The following is a 17264-nucleotide window of genomic DNA, read 5'->3' as shown; positions in this document are numbered from 1 at the left end:
TACCAGAAATAGGCATTGAATCAATAGCTTTGATGAAGGTAGCTTCACAGAGCCTGACATAGCTCTATGAGGGAAGTCTCACTGCATAAGTCCTGGGTTGGACACTCTACCTGGAAGTGAATCCAGAGTTTTTCAGGGTTCCACTGGTACTGTAAACTGCAATGTCATTATATACTTTATTAAATTAAGCAATTTGGAAATACATTTCCATCTTTTGTTTTTAGACTTCGTTTCATTTTGCTTTCTTCCTCCACAAAAGTATGTCCAATAAAACATGAGGATAAAATTGACTTCTTACCCAATTACTGCTACGTTACACTTGTGTGAACAGTGCAGATACTGGGTATTAGACACAGTACTAATACAAGCAGTAGTTCTTCCTGTGGCATAGATTTCTCTGGGAATGTTATTTTATTGTATTGCATTTAGTGGTTGTTTGTTTAAGAGGGAATAACAGACATTGCTGGATTTCACTGATTCAGTAAGCATTCTGGCTTCAGTCCAGCAAATCATTTAAGCATGTGTTTAACTGTAATGAAATAAAATTCTAGTTCGTAGTACTGCCTTATGTATTGAACATGTAGTATGGGCTGAAACAGGACCAAAATGACGAAGAAAATAAATAAAAATAAAAATAAAAATAAAGAGCATTTTTATACACACATTTTTTATAAACTTGATATTGCTAAAAGGGGCATTTTCTACCATCTATGCTATACAGTTCCCTTGTACCCCACCCCCAAAAAAGGGCAACTAACTTTTCTTGATATGACAGTCTGACACAGTTATATCTCGTGTAACTGCCAGTCTGGCCCTTTTAAAAAATTTGCTATTAAGTTAAGTGGAAGCTTTGCCTGAGCAAGGTATGCAGAAATGAGTCACAGGGAGTATAAGGAATTTTCTCAGGACTTAGGGCTGCGCCTGTTGTAGCCAAAGGCAAAATCTCTGGTGTAGCTCAGTAGTGCTTCTCTGAATACATTTCATTTTCCGTACCAATCTCTGTTTTAGTGAGAAACATAAAACCAACATGAAAGTCATGCTGAAACATACCACAAAGAAAGGTGTGTTCTTAAATTGGGTTACCTAACCCAGGTTAGATAATTTAAGCTGTGGTTGCACAGCAATTTAAATTGCCTGCCAGGGAGGGTAGAACTACGTCAGCCAACAGTTAGATGGGCATCAACTAATGCTGAGCTGTAGCCCCAGCTTCAGGCAGCAAGTGAGACAGGTGAGGTTCCCTGGGTCAGTTTAGATGTAATACGATGCACAAATCCCATCTAAAGCTCCAATTGCTTTCACCTGTCCATGTAAAGACATTGCTGTTAGATTTTTATAAGTTTTTGCAATGTAGACAGACCTGGTGAACATTTTGAGAGAGACAATAACTTAATAGAGCCTTAATATACAGACTTCTGTCTGTAGTAAAGGGAAGACACTTCCTTCCTTAGAAGGCTTGCAATCCTTGTGCTATCATTCCCTGTAAAGACCCCAAGTCTTATGTTTCAGCATGGTTGAAAAAATTAACACAAAATATCTAATAACTAGTGTTATTTTACCATTTATACCAGAAATAGGCATTGAATCAATAGCTTTGATGAAGGTGGCTTCACAGAGCCTGACATAGCTCTACAAGGTAAGTATCACTGCATAAGTTCTGGGTTGGACACCCAACAAGAAGTTCTGATGAAATTTAACAGTTATATAAAACATACAAATTCTGCTGCTGCTCCATTTTCTTCTTTCCATCTCCCATCACTGCTTTCAAAACATATGTTTAAATGGTTATTGTTTTGCATTCTTAGCACACCACAAAGAAGTGAGGAGAAGATCATGCTTTGGGTAAAAAAATGATGCCCTTTGTAAGTTTTTAGTTAATTTTGAATGGTAAGAGGTGGGTATAGATTTGCTTCTCTTGTACTGAACTTTTATTTCCGAACGCTGACTTCAGCACCAGATTTCTCTGCACACCAGAGAGGTCTCTGGGGACACAGGGAAGGGGAACAGATTATAAGAAGTGGATATTATACATGATCATATAAAATTATCCAGTACAAAATTATCCCATTATCCAATCCAAATTATCCATTATTGTGCCTATCTAGGATGCAGTACAGAAGAAAACTGACATTGTAAACCCAAAGACACTCCTCCATGACTCCTTGTACAGAATGTCTGCCCTTGAGGCTTACAAAACCACCCACAACTATGAGAAAGGATTTAGCCCAGCATTGGAGGGCTGTAGTGTTAGGAAACAGAAAACACATTAGAAAAGCATCAATCAAAACTGGAAAACAAAACAAATCATTTTACTTACAGTCAACAAAACCCTCAAGATGACTTCTATTTATTTTCTCTTCGACTTATTCCAAGCATCCACATTTGGATATCCAGTCTTTGTATGTGGCTTCAGGTTTGACTCAGCATAAGGATGAATGTGGCAATGTTGTAGGTATGTTGTAGGTATGTGTAGGATGATGTATATATTGGATGTTGGCGTGTTTTGTAAGAGCTGTATTTCCTGACTGATTGTTGGTTGACTTTTATCTCCTTATCTATAATTACAACTATTATATTTCAGAAGACTAGAAATAAACTAAATTCTATGCTAACTTGAAACTTAAGAGCAGAAGATGAGAAATAGGGCAGAAAACTTGTTTAGTTTTGTTTGAAGGTAGACTGAAAACAAAATGAAATGTTTGAGGCCTAAGAAAGCCAACTACTGACTCATTTGTTCCAGATCTTCTCCCTTGGATGTGCTCTAAAATACCCTGGCACTAACCTAGAAGTTGGCAGTTTTTCTGTCTTTCCTTTTCTCCCTTCAGTTTCCTTTAGGTCAGAGAGCTGTACATCAGTCTCTCTGGTCCACCGTGGCCCAGGAAATTTGAAATATTTTCAGCTGTGTCAGGTTCTACATATGCAAGTTAGGAGGTTCAAAGGGAAGCTTAATTGACACTAATCCTCATCTTGACTTTTGCTCACCTCCTCCTCTTTTCCCACTAAGCCTTCCCACCTTCCCACCTCAAAGCCACAGAAGCTTTACGATTTTTCTTATAAAAATATATATATTTAACCCTTTGGCAATCTCTTAATGCCCTTTTATTAAATCCCTTAACTCCTTTTATTAAGTCCAGGGTAATTAAAATGATTATAAACCTCTCTTGAGAGATTATACCCTTTAATCACAGTGCATAATTGCTGAGATGTAGGCAACATTTGTGGTATATCAAATATAAAAATACTTTGTGCAAAGATGTTTAATAACAATTTTTAAAACTAAGATCTTGATTAAGGAGGTTTAGGGCATTAAAAATTGTATCTACATGTGGTCACAACAAAACACTGAAGGACTTCCAGTACTTTTCCACATGTACAATGGCACAGTTGTAATCAGGTTTCTCAGTTTTTTTTCAGCTCTGCCTCCTCAGATGGCATAATCTGTCCTAATGCCATTGACTCCCGAGCTGTTACTCTACTCTGTTTTCTGGGCAACCAGAACAAATACACAAGTAAAATCCCTTCTTGAGTCATTATTCCCCAGTCAATAGAAGAAAAATCAAGGTCTTTTTTTCTAAAGCAAGTTTAGATTTCCTGGCTGGGAGCTGTGCTCACATCCAATCTGCAGCGTAGTAAGGTGGTCAGCTGAATATATCCTTTTGAACATGCGTATGGATGGATGTTGTTGTAATATGGCTGTGTCCGAAATAAGTTTAGGAACCCCTTTTCTAGTGTAAAATATTAATATGCACTGAATTTATTCCCTCATCGGAGTTTAGGGTTTAATTAAGACAATGTTAGCTAAAATTTCTCACAAAAGTAGGCTTCATTATCACATGCATAGGACACTAAATAGGACCAAATGAGTGCTAAATCAGGCCTTGGCAGCTGCTAATCCTTTCTCTAACTACTAGTGGTGGTTTAATCCCTGTGTCCCTTCTGCTTGTTAATATATGTCCTGAATTTCAGTTCATATTTCCAGAACCAATCTCCTAGAAGTTCAAACATTGAGAGCTGAGAGAAACACGAGTGGTAACACTCATATTATGGGCACTCTTGAAGTTGTAGGCACTTAGAAAGCAGTAGAATGACACGGATCAATACCAAAAGTGTTTATTTACTCTGATGCTTGCTACTAGACTGAATCCTGAAGGCTCAAAATTAGAGTTCTGATAAGAAAAACACTAGACAGCCAAGATTTATTTGTTTTATTTTCGTTTTTATTGATTAACAGAGAGGAGAAAAATGAAATTTGATAGGGCAGACGGCTTAGTTTTGATCACTTCTAGTTGCTGTTTATTTTCACTGGTGTTTACAGAACTGAAACACTGGAGCACTGCGTATTGTCAACACCAAAAGCAGGATAGGAAGATGTAATGTTCTGTAGGGAAGGAGTTCATGAGTAAACCAACTGCTTCTAGGTTAATATTTAATGCACATCCTTTTGTTATTCTGGAAGAACAAAATCCAGTCTTTGAAAGCCTTCTATTGCTAAAAAAGAAAAAAAGAAAAAAAAAGAAGAAATAAAAAAAGAAACAGTATTAATTTTTATGCAAATTTTTAATGTTTGTTCAGTTCTATCTGTATGCTTTTATTATAATAAATTGGCCTTTCTAAAACAAATGCCAGTAAGAAATAAGGGACTCAAAAAAGGGCGAGAGTATAAAATACACTGCACTGTAACTTTGTAGGCATTGTAGGTATATCTACAGTTTTCCTTTAGAAATTTCCTTTAGTTCATACTTAACCCCTCACCTTAGCAAGTATTCAGCAGCTCACTGAATGGGACCCTATGTTTTGTTTATGTTTTTACTTAAATAACAAAATTACATTAAGATATAAGTATTAGCAAAGGTGAAACAGATTGCAAATCAAAAAAGGACTACTGCAATATGAAGCAATTGAATAGAAACAATGGAATTGTTAGAGCTATGATATAACAGATCAAGCTGTGAAAGTTAACTGTGATTTTCAAAACATTGTGTTGTTTTTTTATATTGAAAAGAGTGTGAGTTGTACTATAATTCCACTTAATTTATAATGTTTTCAGTATATAAACATCTGAAATGTATGCAGTAGAAAAGATTAACTAGACAGGTTTAAGATAACTTGATTAATTAAAACAACCTTTAATATGCATGAGTGAATGAAAATGGGCTGAAGACTAGTTGGACTCAACTAGTAATTGTAGGCACCTGAAATTAGGTGTTAATACATAGGTCACTCTGAAATTAAGGCCTCTTACTTATTTCCACAAAAACTAGAGAAAGATTTAAGTTCTTTGGAGTTTAAAAGAAAGCAGTTGTGTAAGTGGTTTAAAAAGGTTTTATGAGTTTTCCCAGTTACTAGTCATTACTGACCTCTGTATGATATTGTATAGCTACCTCATCACTTACATAATGAAATACTAATTACATATAAAGGGAAATTCTGGGAATTCCAAAGTTCTACACGCTTATTTTGACAGTGTTTGGAAGCAAAAAGATACAGCTGCCATTGAAATATTTTACTTTATTGCAACTAAAATTAATATGCCAATTATAATCCTGCATCCATTCTCTATTTTATTGCCATAACTACAATTATTAACCTCCAATCCAAATCACTGCTTTAAATTTCATTTTGTAAGTAACATCAAATACAGGTCAAGTAACTGATGGTACCTAGCAGCAATAACAAAGCTATTAACATAGTTCCCATAACTGCCACTTTCACGTTATAATCACTTTTTCTCCACACTGCAGAACAATGTTTGGACCCATCCCAGTAAGAATCCTATGGAGATGTTCTACATGTGAATGCAGATGTCTTCAGGGAAGAATCTATGTCTCTCTAATAGTGACATGAGGAGAATTAGGAAGGTAAGAAACTAGGTGCTTCAAAGAGTGCCACATTTGTAATGCCCGTAGAATGAAATGTGTAACTAAGAAGTCAAAACCATGATTTATGCTACCTCTGGCATAAGACTAGACCGTATTTAGCTCCTAGACACTGTTCTTTTGAACAACAGGACAGCTGTCATTCTTGAGTAATGATTACTACAGCAGTTCACAGGAATACGGTCTAACCTGATTCAAACAACAGAATGCAGTTAATTTCCCTAAATGCATGCAGTATAAAAGACAGAAAGCAGTAAATACTTAATGCAGACAAATGAGATTGGGAAATCGGATTGAATAGAATGTGAAAAACGAATAACAAGTTTATTTTATCATAAAATGAAAATGTTTCCACTTACCTAAACATTATCAGATGGAAGGTCTATATCATGGGAAATATAGATCACAAATAGAGCAGCTGTAATAGCGTACACAAAGCCTAACAATGATTATGCATATTAATTTTAATTCAACACTTCAGAGATTAGTAGTAAATAGGCCTAATTCATTTATGTCTGATGCATGCTACACACCCATTCATTTCACCAGAACGCTTAAAAATATTGGCCATTAATTGCACTTTGTGGATGCGTTTAATTTTTCAGTTTCTGTGTTGTTTAGGAGTGTCACACGGCGATCATGCAGTGGGAAACAAAATACAGCTGTTTGCTTTTTCTTCAAAGGCCCAAGTGTTCTTATTCACTCAAAATATAGATTAGGTTTTATTTAATGGGGTTCATAACTGACATAGAGAATTCCTTGGGTGCATGCAGCATATATGTTAGCATATATACAGGGGATCTTCTAAGCTCATAGATGAAGAGTAGCTAACAACTTGTTGCACACTATCTTCGTCACTTGTTAAATGCATACATAACTGCTCTTATTGAAAGAAGAGGCACAGAGCTGGATGCGCATTACAGATCTGCAACCAGATGAAATTCTCACCTCATGCATCCGAACAGCAAAATACCCATTTTGCTACAGCCAAGCCTCCTTGGAGGGTCAGCACAAGCAGACAGGCAGCAAAAACCAGCTTGCAGTGGCAGGATGGGAAAGGTAGCCCAGCAGAAGAGAAAGACTGTCTAGGCACAAGGTGTCTTCAGGCTGAGGCAAACTGGTGCTCTGTTCATTGGTACTCCAGCAAACACTGCTGTGCTGGCCCTTCAATTAGCATGGCTCTGTTTTTGCAGTGAGCTTTCTGGAAGTTTTGTGTCTCATGCTTCTACTGAAATCCCTGCTTATTTTACAGGGCTGAACCTCAAATCCCTTCAAGTTTGACAGCTTTAGGCTAGTGAGAAAAAATTGCAGTTTCTAGTAGAATGGTGAAGGGGAAAAAAGAAAGTGGAAGTAGAGTGAAAGAGAAGAAGGGAACTTAGTTATAAATCATGAAGCATTTGCCAAGAATGTGATAAACAGTATGGTACATTAAAAAGTACTTAAATTCATTATACCAAACTTGAACCTTTAAATAAAATTAATCTGATTTAAAACAGTCACAAGTCAGAAAACTCAGGGTTAAGAACAGGATCCACTTCAAGTCACTTTATTCTAGCTTGGTTTATCAGCATATTTACCGGGAGCTAATGTAACCTCTGCAAATCTTACACATCGTCAAAATTCAAGCAGTTCTGCCAAGAGTTGGTGATAAGTTGCTATAACTGCAGCTTGGGGTTTGAGAAATGCACTTTCCTTCACACTCATGGCAACAAGTGACCTGGTGGTAATGACATCATTAACACATTTCACCTTTTTATGCTCTCCCGCTGGTATTTTACTTATACTGGTTTATGGGGGAATCATTTCATTTTGGTGTTTGAAGTCCCTTGTACTTTTAGTAGTACTTTTAAGGAAATAAAGATAAAAGCGAGAGGAGATTGTCCTCTGTGATATGTAATTTTGGGAGGAATCCATCTGATTCTATCACCAGATTCAATCTTGAATAAAAACTTGGGAATTTTTTATGGCAAATCAGGTAAGATTGCGATTATTCTCAGTTTTCCCTTCAGGAATAGGCAATACCCTCTTTTAATAACCAGCTATGAGGCACTTGTCAAGTTTTCTAACAGCTTCTCCACATATTTCTGCATTTTTATGCACGGTAGGTGCGTATATTGAAAACAAACAAAACAACAGACTGAACAGTTCATTCATTACATGACATAGTCCTTAATAATTCTTAATTCTAGCTATGCTTGAAGCAGGATTTTTTGTTCTGGTTGTTGCTATGTCTCAATGTACTTCTCTATGTACTCTTTCAGGTACTGAAAAGAATTATTAAATCTAGTGTAAATCTCTCTTCAACAGCTATCCTTCCGACACCTTTTTTTTTCTTATGAATCTAAAACCACTATTCCCTATTTAACAATTGCAGTTGAATAACATCCTACACCTGAATTTGTTTACAAAAGCATTTGCCATTAACAAATTGCTTCCAGCATCAACAATGAAAGCAAACATATTAACCCCCAGAAGTTGGGGGAGGGAAGGAAAAGAAGATAAACTCACCCAACAGCAAAAAACACTACAGTACCCTGGAGTGATTGGGGCAGATCTTATCTCCATTGACATCAGTTGGGCGTTTATCCCTGAATTCAAAAGGATTGCACATTGGAAAAGGATTTCAGGATGGGAATTTGTGCTCGATTTCCAAACAAAGCAAAGTATCTGACACCTTTATTACACTCCAAGTGCTCGCTAACACAACAATACGGGACAGAACTTGGTTCATCCTCGAGAAAGGAGCAGTAATTGCTGTCCTCAGCTACCCAATGGAAGGTTGCAGAGGTGGAGCCAGGCTGAGATTAAACACAAAAGACAGGAGGAAACGGACTCAGGTTACAGTAAAGAAAATTCTGAAGGAACATCAGGAAAACTTGATTGTCGTGATTGAAGTGTCGTCTGACTGTTCAATCTCCATCCTTTTAAGACATTCAGAACTTGGCTAAGTTTGACCCTGAGCCGCCTTTTTTTCTCACGTAGTTTGTTCTTGCTTTGAGTGGAGGATATGAACCTGATGTCCTCTAAAACTGGGAAGGAATAAAGGTTGTTTATGGAACTGTTGCAGCTCTCAAGTCCGATTTGAGAAGGTAACATGTTAAGAGTAAATATTCAAGTGAAACCTTTAGAAGTCACATAGGCCAAGCTGAACCCAAACAGCACTGCACCAATTTATTCCAGTTGAAGATACAGACTTGCTGCACTGAAACATAAGTTTAGCTCCCTATGTTTTTGGGACTGGGGGTCAAACACACAGACTATAATACACCAAGTTACTGAAGGACACGGACATATGGCACACTTTATTGTGGTGACTTTGCTCTCTACTTGTCTTACCCTCAATGAGATGTTCCGTAGCTCAGTCACCAAGTATGCTATACCTGCATCGGGGATGAATAATAATCATGTCCTAGATTAACTCCTTTCAATTCATCCTTTGTTCACCAATGTATACCTTATTTTTTCAAGTTTGACATTGACAAAGAGAACATCAGAAGTACCTGTACAGTCTAGAAAATAAAACAGGACCTTAGTCTCAGGCAACTGACCAAAATATGACCTGTGTTATCTAAGTCTTGCTTCTGTCACACAAAACACCGTTGCATCACTTGAGATGACCTACTACTGATTTTTTTCCAGACTTCATGCTGTATGACACATGCTTCGCAGCTCTCCATACTTCATTTTTAGTCACCCAGCATAGTAGTAAAAAAAGAGGATTTGCGGCTGGACAAGAATATACATTAATTCAAGTCTACTAGCCCGCCTCACACTTCACTGTGTAGCACATGTTCCATAAGTCTTCACAAGACACTGAAGTTGGTCTTTGCTGCTGGTCCCCTGCAAAGACTCTGACAGCACAAAAGACGTAAGAACTGTGAAAGAATAGGAAAACTGTTCTTGCAATTACTTTTTAACCAGACAAGGCAATGTCATGACTGCCTGAATTTCTGTATAATGTCAACTATACTTTTGAGAGTATCACATCCCTAGATATGGCACTAGTTTTTTGGTTTTTATTTCATAGACATTGCAAAGTTAAAGACTTTATTTCAAGGAGCTTCATTTTGAAGAAAAAATAGTAAGTGGCACATCATGTAATTGCTATTTATTTTCATAAACATGAGGTATTTCAAAGTGCTATAAGACGCAGCACTAAATGTACACCATTGGAAGAAATTAAACACAGAACTTTGCAGTTACCCAGTTCTATGCACCAAACATTAACAAATACATTAACTGGAAGAAACAGGCTAGGAAAAGGCATATATAGTAAATTTCTTTACAAAAGTTTCTTAGTTCAAAAAAGTGATAAAGTAATATCTACTCAAAACTTTCACAACTCATTTTCATACGAAAATATAAGTATCAAATTTAGTTATGTATCAGCATCATACTAAAGTATACAGGCAATGTAAGAATTAGTACAGTACATAACAGAGATTAACAATATATTTGTATACAAAAACATGCTCCTCAAACATTGAGGTATTACAGTACTTAGGTATGAACTTCCAGTCTAATACTGGCAGCAAAAGCCACCTCTCATAACCCAAGACATGTACAAAAGGCAAGTGTGTAGATGGTATTTACAGAAAATTCCCAGAGGGCTACAAATGCCAACCCCCTAAAGTAACATCTGTTAGAACATAAGCACCATCAAAATTAGGAATGAATGTTTTGAACTCAACTAGATGTCATCAGCAGCTCCAAATGCTCACAACAATTAAAAAAAAAAAAAGAATTAAAAAAATCCACCATCTACAGTTCTTAGAATGAAAAACAAAGGCAGTCCATCGCTGTTTGGGAGTCTTGCAATAAACTTCTTGCAAGAACATCCATTTGCTCCGTACCCGGATAATAAAAGTTTGTCAATTACTTCAGGGACTGAATTGAAAGTAAGACCAACATTCTTAACGTCAAAAAAACACCTTTTCTGTTTTTTTTTTTATTTTTGTTTTTTTTTTTTAAAAGAATCAAAAATGTGCAAAGTGGCAATGACTGTCCTGGTCAGCCAAAAAAAAAAAAAAAAAAGAAAAGAAAAAAAAAGAAAAAGGAAAAAAAGAGGATAAAAAACAGAGAGAAGAAATAAGTTTAGCAAGTCCGCTTGTACTCTATTTTCTTTAGCAATTGTTGTTGCCTGGCTTGCAATTTCTCCTTTTCTAGCAATAACTTCTGCTCCTCTGCCTGAAGGGAATGGACATATTCAGTGGCTTTTTTCAAAATCACAACTTTTGCAGCTTTCTCGTTTTTAACAAGTTCTGGAACGTGGTCCCTTAACGTGAGGAAACTGGACCGCAGATCATTACGCCTCTGACGCTCCAAGATATTATGGTTCCGTCGACGTTCGCTATCCTCCGAATCAGAGTTTCGAGGACTTGAACTCTTAGACTTTGGTTGGATGATGGGTTTTACTGGACGGGGCACCTCGGCTTTTAACTTCTTCTGTGGCGGCACATCTTCACTCTCCATATATGGAGAAGGAGCGGCATAATTATGCTGCTGGTGAATTGGTGCACAACGCTTTAAAATCAGTTCATTCTGCTGTGTCCTGACCGATGGAAAAGTGGTATTTTTAGGACGCATTGTAATCGTGAGGGTGGTAACAGCCTTGTTGGAGGAGGAGCGTCTTTTCTCCACTGTCACAACATCTATTTCTTCTTCATCATCCTCTTCCTCCTCGTCTTCATCATCTTTTTGGTCAAAGGAAATGGAAAATGAAATTATTATTCTCTCAGAAAACAAATACTAATATTTATTGACAAAATACGTGTAGTAGAAACACCAATACTGATTACTATCAATAACTGATAGTAAAAAAAAAAAAAAAGAATAGGGTGTGCTCACTGTCCATAATTAAATATAGCTCTAGAGATGTATATCACACACATAAAACAAAGAAAACCAACACAAAATAAGATTTCTGCAAGTTTGGGAACTTTATGAGGTTTGTTTTTCATAGGATATTCCAAGTTTGAAGGGATCCATAAGCACTGTGTCCAACCACTTCTAGTTTCAAATAAAAGTGGGGCTACCACCCAACTAATCCCAGTGGTGAAAAGTTTTCATACAAAATGCATTCATTTTTACTACAGCTGCAGACCTGGGGCACAAACTGCACACACACAGAGCCACAACACAGCCCTGGCTTGGTGGAAAAGCAGACGGGAAACGAAACAATCGCTGGGTTTGTTCTAGTGCAGAAGGTGAAGCTGCTCCCGCCGGGGACCCTTTAAGCCGGCGCTTGGTGCTGTGCCAAGAAGACAGCTGTTGGAAGTGCTTCCTCACCCAAAGCTGTCAAACCAGACATTAAAGGGACAGCAGGCTCCGCAAGCCGAGACGGATCGCCAAGTTTATGGTGACGATCATACGGACCGCTTAGACACCCAGAACTACTACACTACCGAACCGGATTTCTCCGATGGGAACTATCTGAGGGCATTTTAGGCTCTGGCAGCGTACAGACAACGACCCCGCCGTGCGGGCTGCCAGTCAGTTCCATCCTCCCCACACATAAACATCCTCCACCGAACGTAGCTCAGCATGGCACTGCCTCTCGCTTCTGACCACACGGCCCCCGGAACGGCGCACACAACCCTGGAGGACAGGAGGACATTGGGAAGCCCCAGGAGCCACACACAGCACCGATCCCCTTGCTGTTGGCCCACAGCCCCGCACAGAACCCAGCCCCGGGCCCCGCAGTGCCTGTTGCAGCTGCTGCCGCCTGCCGGCCGGCCCGCACCCCGCACCACCCGCCCCGTCGAGGCCCGCCGTGCTTACCCGAGTCGCTGAGCGTGTCGTCCCCGGAGCTGCTGCTGGCCCGGCTGTCCCCGGCGGGACGAGGCGGGCGGCCACCCCGCAGGGTCTCAGCGCCGCTCGGCACCGCCGCTTCCCGCTTGTTGACGGGAAAAGGGAACACCACGGCCGGGTCCACGCACTCGGGCACGGAGCCACCCAGCTCCGCGCGGCCGGGACCGGAGCTGGGGTTGTTCGCGGCGGTCACAGCGGCAGTGGATACAACCGGGGGAGGAGGCGGAGGGGCGGCAGCGGGCGGTTTGCCCTGCAGCTTCTCGCTGACCGCCCGCTCCAGCTTCTCGCGGGCCGAGAAGCCGCTCCACATACAGTCCTGGATGATGATGGAGTTGAGGTTGTTGTTCGCCCCGAGGCCCGTTTCGAAGAAATCCGCTCCATCCGCGCTGCCCCATAGCTCGGCCTCAGGGGGCAGGAGAAGCAACTCGGACGCCCAGTCCAGGGGATCAGCGGGGCGGCAGCTCCCCAGGGCCGCCCCTCCCCACGGCGATGGAGCCCCCCCCGGGGGGAGCTCCTGCAGCCCGGCCCGGCTGGGGGACAGCGGAGGGGTGGGCAGCAGCTCGAACTTCTTCCAGATGTCCTCCCCGGGGGGGGCCGAATCCGGCCCACATAAATAGAAATCATCTTCGTCCGGATAGAAACAAGGTTGTAAAGAGTCGAACTCGAGGTCTAGGTTCTTGCTGATCATTCCCGGCATGGCGGGGCTCTCCGTGTCGATTCCTGGGCTGAGGGCTCTTGTTAGAGGCGGGTTTTACGGTAGTTCCACTAAAAAGAGGAGAGGTGTGTCCGGGACCTGAAACTAAAGCAAAAAAAAAAAAAAAATGGAAATAAAGAAACAAACACAATTAAAACACGAAAAATAAAAATAAATAAAAAGCGCCTGTAATTCCTTACAATATTGTGGGGAAAATAAATAAATAAATAAATAAAAAAGAAAAAACAAAACACAGGACCCTGTACAAGTTAAGGAGGAACGCACCGCACCTTTTCGGACGCCGCAGGGCAGCGGCCATGAGCAGCTCCGGGGTGCACACACACCTCCGGTCCTGCACAGAGCTCCAGCGCTCAGAGCAGCACAGCCTCCCTGCAAGAAAACCCTCCTGATACGCGACCACAAGCAAAGGAAGTTTACTCCTTTTGTCATTTCCAATATAATGGGGAGACAAGGATGCAAAGGAGCTCCCCGAGCCGTGCACCCTCATCAGGGGAATCCAACAGCAGCAAACACCAAACGCATGAACACACCCCAACAAAGCCTGACTCGCTACAGGAAGTTTTTTTTTCCCCCCTTTCTTTGCAGTTTAACACGAGCCCCGGGGAGCAGCTCCCTTACCTCGGTGCCCCCGCGCTACCCGCGGCCGCTCACCCGCAGCCCCATGCTCCTCCTCATCGGGCATTGAAACCGAAATGAGCTGTTTAGTCCCGACCCAGCGAAGGGAAAACGCTGTGGCTGGGTTTAGCGAACAGCTGACGGATAGCAAAAGGGGGAGGAAAAAAAAAAACAACACACACACACACACAACAAATCCGTGCAAAGCGCTCTGATGAAACGCACCGAAACGCAGCTCAGCTGCTCGCCCCCGCCCCGCCCCCTGCTCCCTTCCAGCATTGTGAGCTTTCCTGCTCCCGAAATACACGAAACCGTTAAAAATGAGAAGCAAGCAGCAAAACAGGCACCTACGGAGTGAGGCGAGCTCGGTGCGACCGCTCCGCAGCGCAGACCCCAAAGAGCCGCTCAATGAAACCCCCATTGAAGGGCGGCGGAGCGCTGCCGCTCCCGTCCCATCCTCCCAGCTGGATGTGGGGATTGTATTTATTTCATGGAGGGGTTTTGTCCTCCCCGCTGCCGGCAGCCCAGACCCTGCCGCTTCCTCCTCCTCTTACCTCCCCGCTGCCGGCGGTGGGTGTTGCGAGGGGGAGGAGTGGCGGGGTGGGGGGAAGGGAGGGGAGAGAAAAAAAAATAATAAAAATAGCTGACACACCCGGGGAGCATTTAAAAAAAAGGGGGAAGAGCAGCGTAACCCCACCCCCTGATTAACATAGAGCAGGGAGGTGCCTCCGCTTGGCGCCAAAAGCCCCATTCGCTCTTTATTCTCCGGCGCGGTTCGAGGTGCGGGGCGCTGCCTCGGGGTGCGGAGCTCACGGGGGGACACGGAGCTGCGTGATATGAGAACAGCGAGGAGTGGGGAAAAAAACAATAATAAAGGCAGAGGAATAAAGGGAGTGACTGGAACGCGGGGTCGCCTCCGCTCTGGGCTTTATATGGAATGAAAGCTCGTAGTGCGGTTATCGTCTCGCCGCTCACACCTCCGGCACCGCAAAGCAGCTCCCGGCCGGACCCGGCGTTGAGCTGAGCGCGGCGACACCTTGCGGAGGGCTGGAGGCGTGGCGGACGCCCAGCGCTCTGCTCCTTCCCCCCGGGCGCGGGGCAGCGGCGGGGAGACACCGATCGACGGTGCGATCTCGGTCCGGCGGCCGCTCGGGGAGGCGCCTCCCCGCTCATAGGCTGCAGGTTGAGGCGGGGACGTGGGCGTAGCTCGCAGGGTGGCTGCAGGCGGCTGTTTGTGTGCGGCCGGGCGGGGCGTCGCCTCCCGCAGCCGCCCGGAGTGAGCCCGGCTGCTTCAAATGTGGCAGCTCCGATAGAGGGACTGTGTGAGAGTCACTGAGGGGGAGCTAAAAAGAGCGTGTCCAGCAGGTCGAAGGAGGTGATCCTCCCCCTCTACTCTGCCCTGGTGAGGCCTCATCTGGAATATTGTGTCCAGTTCTGGGCTCCCCAGTACAAAAAAGACAGGGATCTCTTGGAAAGAGTCCAGCGGAGGGCCACTAAGATGGTGAAGGGCCTGGAGCATCTCCCCTATGAGGAGAGACTTAGGGAACTGGGCCTGTTTAGCCTTAAGAAAAGAAGGCTGAGAGGGGACTTGATCCAGGTTTATAAATAGCTGAGGTGTGGGAGCCATAGTGGTGAGTCTGGTCTCTTTTCAGTAGTGTGTGGGGACAGGACTAGGGGTAATGGGATGAAAGTACAGCATAGGAAGTTCCGCACAAATGTGCGGAAGAACTTCTTTACAGTGAGGGTGACGGAGCACTGGAACAGGCTGCCCAGGGAGGTGGTGGAGTCTCCTTCTCTGGAGATATTCAAGACCTGCCTGGACGCCTACCTGTGTGACGTGGTGTAGGGAGCCTGCTTTGGCAGGGGGGTTGGACTCGATGATCTCTAGAGGTCCCTTCCAACCCCTACAATTCTGTGATTCTGTGATGTCCGCTGCTGAACTGAAAGCACACAGATGGTGCTAGTTGGGCCTGGCTGCAACAGACTGCCACGGGAGGAAGATGGCAGCTGTTGGGCTCCCACCTCGGTATGAAGTCCCTGCTTCACACCATCATGGTGGTGGCCCGGTAGCTCTCTTTTCTGTGTTTTAATGAAAAATACTGTTATTATTTTGTTTATAAGTTATGTTGCTTATATGCATTGACTCAGTGGAGTCACCGACCATGGGAGTGTTCAAGAAACGTTTGGATGTGGTGTTGAGGAATATGATTTAGCTGGGAAGTATTGGTAATGGTTGGACTAGATGATCTTCTAGGTCTTTTCCAACCTTGATAATTCTGTGATTTTGTGACTTCATCATAAATTTTATGAGGGCTGCTCCAAAAGTAATGATTTCTGTTTTATTATATCAGCTCATGATGTCAGAGGCGGATGTTGGTGCTATGGCAGTAAAAGTTGAACTTTTCCCACCAATGTTCCATTCCATTTTGTTGCCGTGTGACAGATAGCAGCAGAGGGGCAGCCTGACAGAATGGAATCTGACACAGAAGTGCAGGTGAAGTGTCTCACTGTAAATCCTTAATGCAGAAAAAATGGTGCCCACTGACATTCATTGCTGTTTGCTGAACATTCGTGGAGACCAAACATTGGATTTGAGCACAGTAAGGCAATGGATCACAGATCACAGAATCACAGAATCACAGAATGACCCAGGTTGGAAGGGACCTCAAGGATCATGTAGTTCCAACCCCCCTGCCTAGCAGGGCCACCAAACATACACCTTTACTAGATCAGGTTGCCCAGAGCCCTGTCCAACCTGGTATTGAACACCTCCAAGGATGGGGCATCCACAACCTCCCTGGGCAGCCTGTAATGGATGGTAGTTTCAGCAATGATACCATCATAGCAGCTATGGGAAAGTGGCTCACCTCTGCTGGTGCAGATCTTTATGAGTGTGGCATGCAGGCTCTTGTTCATGGATGGTGAAAATGTGTGGCTAATGGTGGTGACTGTGTTCAAAAGTAGTGCTTTGTAGCCTGGAATTGTCTCTATCAAATAGCATTGTTATGTTTAATTGAAGACCCCTAATATGCAGCCCAAGATATTTTCTCTTCACCCACTGTAGCTCAGGCAAGTCAAGATGTTGGACACCCATGTTCAGAGTGATTGCAGTTGAAGTACAGGGTGCTGTAGATGACTCTGGATACACTCTTGAATTACATCTTGGCTAGGAGGTTACAGCTGGCTGCAGTCAGTCACGGAAGGGGGCAGTGCACCATGAAGTGGAGCAGTGCTGGAACCCTGCTGGATCC

General features: G+C 42.7%; 1 protein-coding gene across 5 annotated transcripts; it reads right to left on the bottom strand.

The window, feature by feature from the left end:
• Positions 1 to 9966: 9966 nt before the first annotated feature.
• Positions 9967 to 14579, bottom strand: MYCN (MYCN proto-oncogene, bHLH transcription factor). 5 transcript variants are annotated; one of them, XM_015859475.2, is made up of 3 exons: positions 14361 to 14579; positions 12654 to 13482; positions 9967 to 11566 (listed from the first exon to the last, which is right to left on the bottom strand). In XM_015859475.2, exons 2-3 carry the CDS (start codon positions 13378 to 13380, stop codon positions 10968 to 10970), a joined length of 1326 nt encoding a protein of 441 aa, XP_015714961.2. In that variant the 5' UTR covers positions 13381 to 13482; positions 14361 to 14579; the 3' UTR covers positions 9967 to 10967. The 5 variants fall into 5 exon arrangements, with proteins under 5 accessions (XP_015714961.2, XP_015714959.2, XP_015714960.2 ...); XM_015859473.2 differs by having other exon boundaries at positions 14365 to 14579; XM_015859474.3 differs by lacking the exon at positions 14361 to 14579 and adding an exon at positions 14017 to 14281.
• Positions 14580 to 17264: the final 2685 nt, after the last annotated feature.

This window comes from Coturnix japonica, chromosome 3, assembly GCF_054131305.1.
Source record: "Coturnix japonica strain WE chromosome 3, WE-NBRP24, whole genome shotgun sequence".
Classification (NCBI taxonomy): Eukaryota; Metazoa; Chordata; class Aves; order Galliformes; family Phasianidae; genus Coturnix; species Coturnix japonica.
This window is presented reverse-complemented; position numbering and strand designations above follow the sequence as displayed.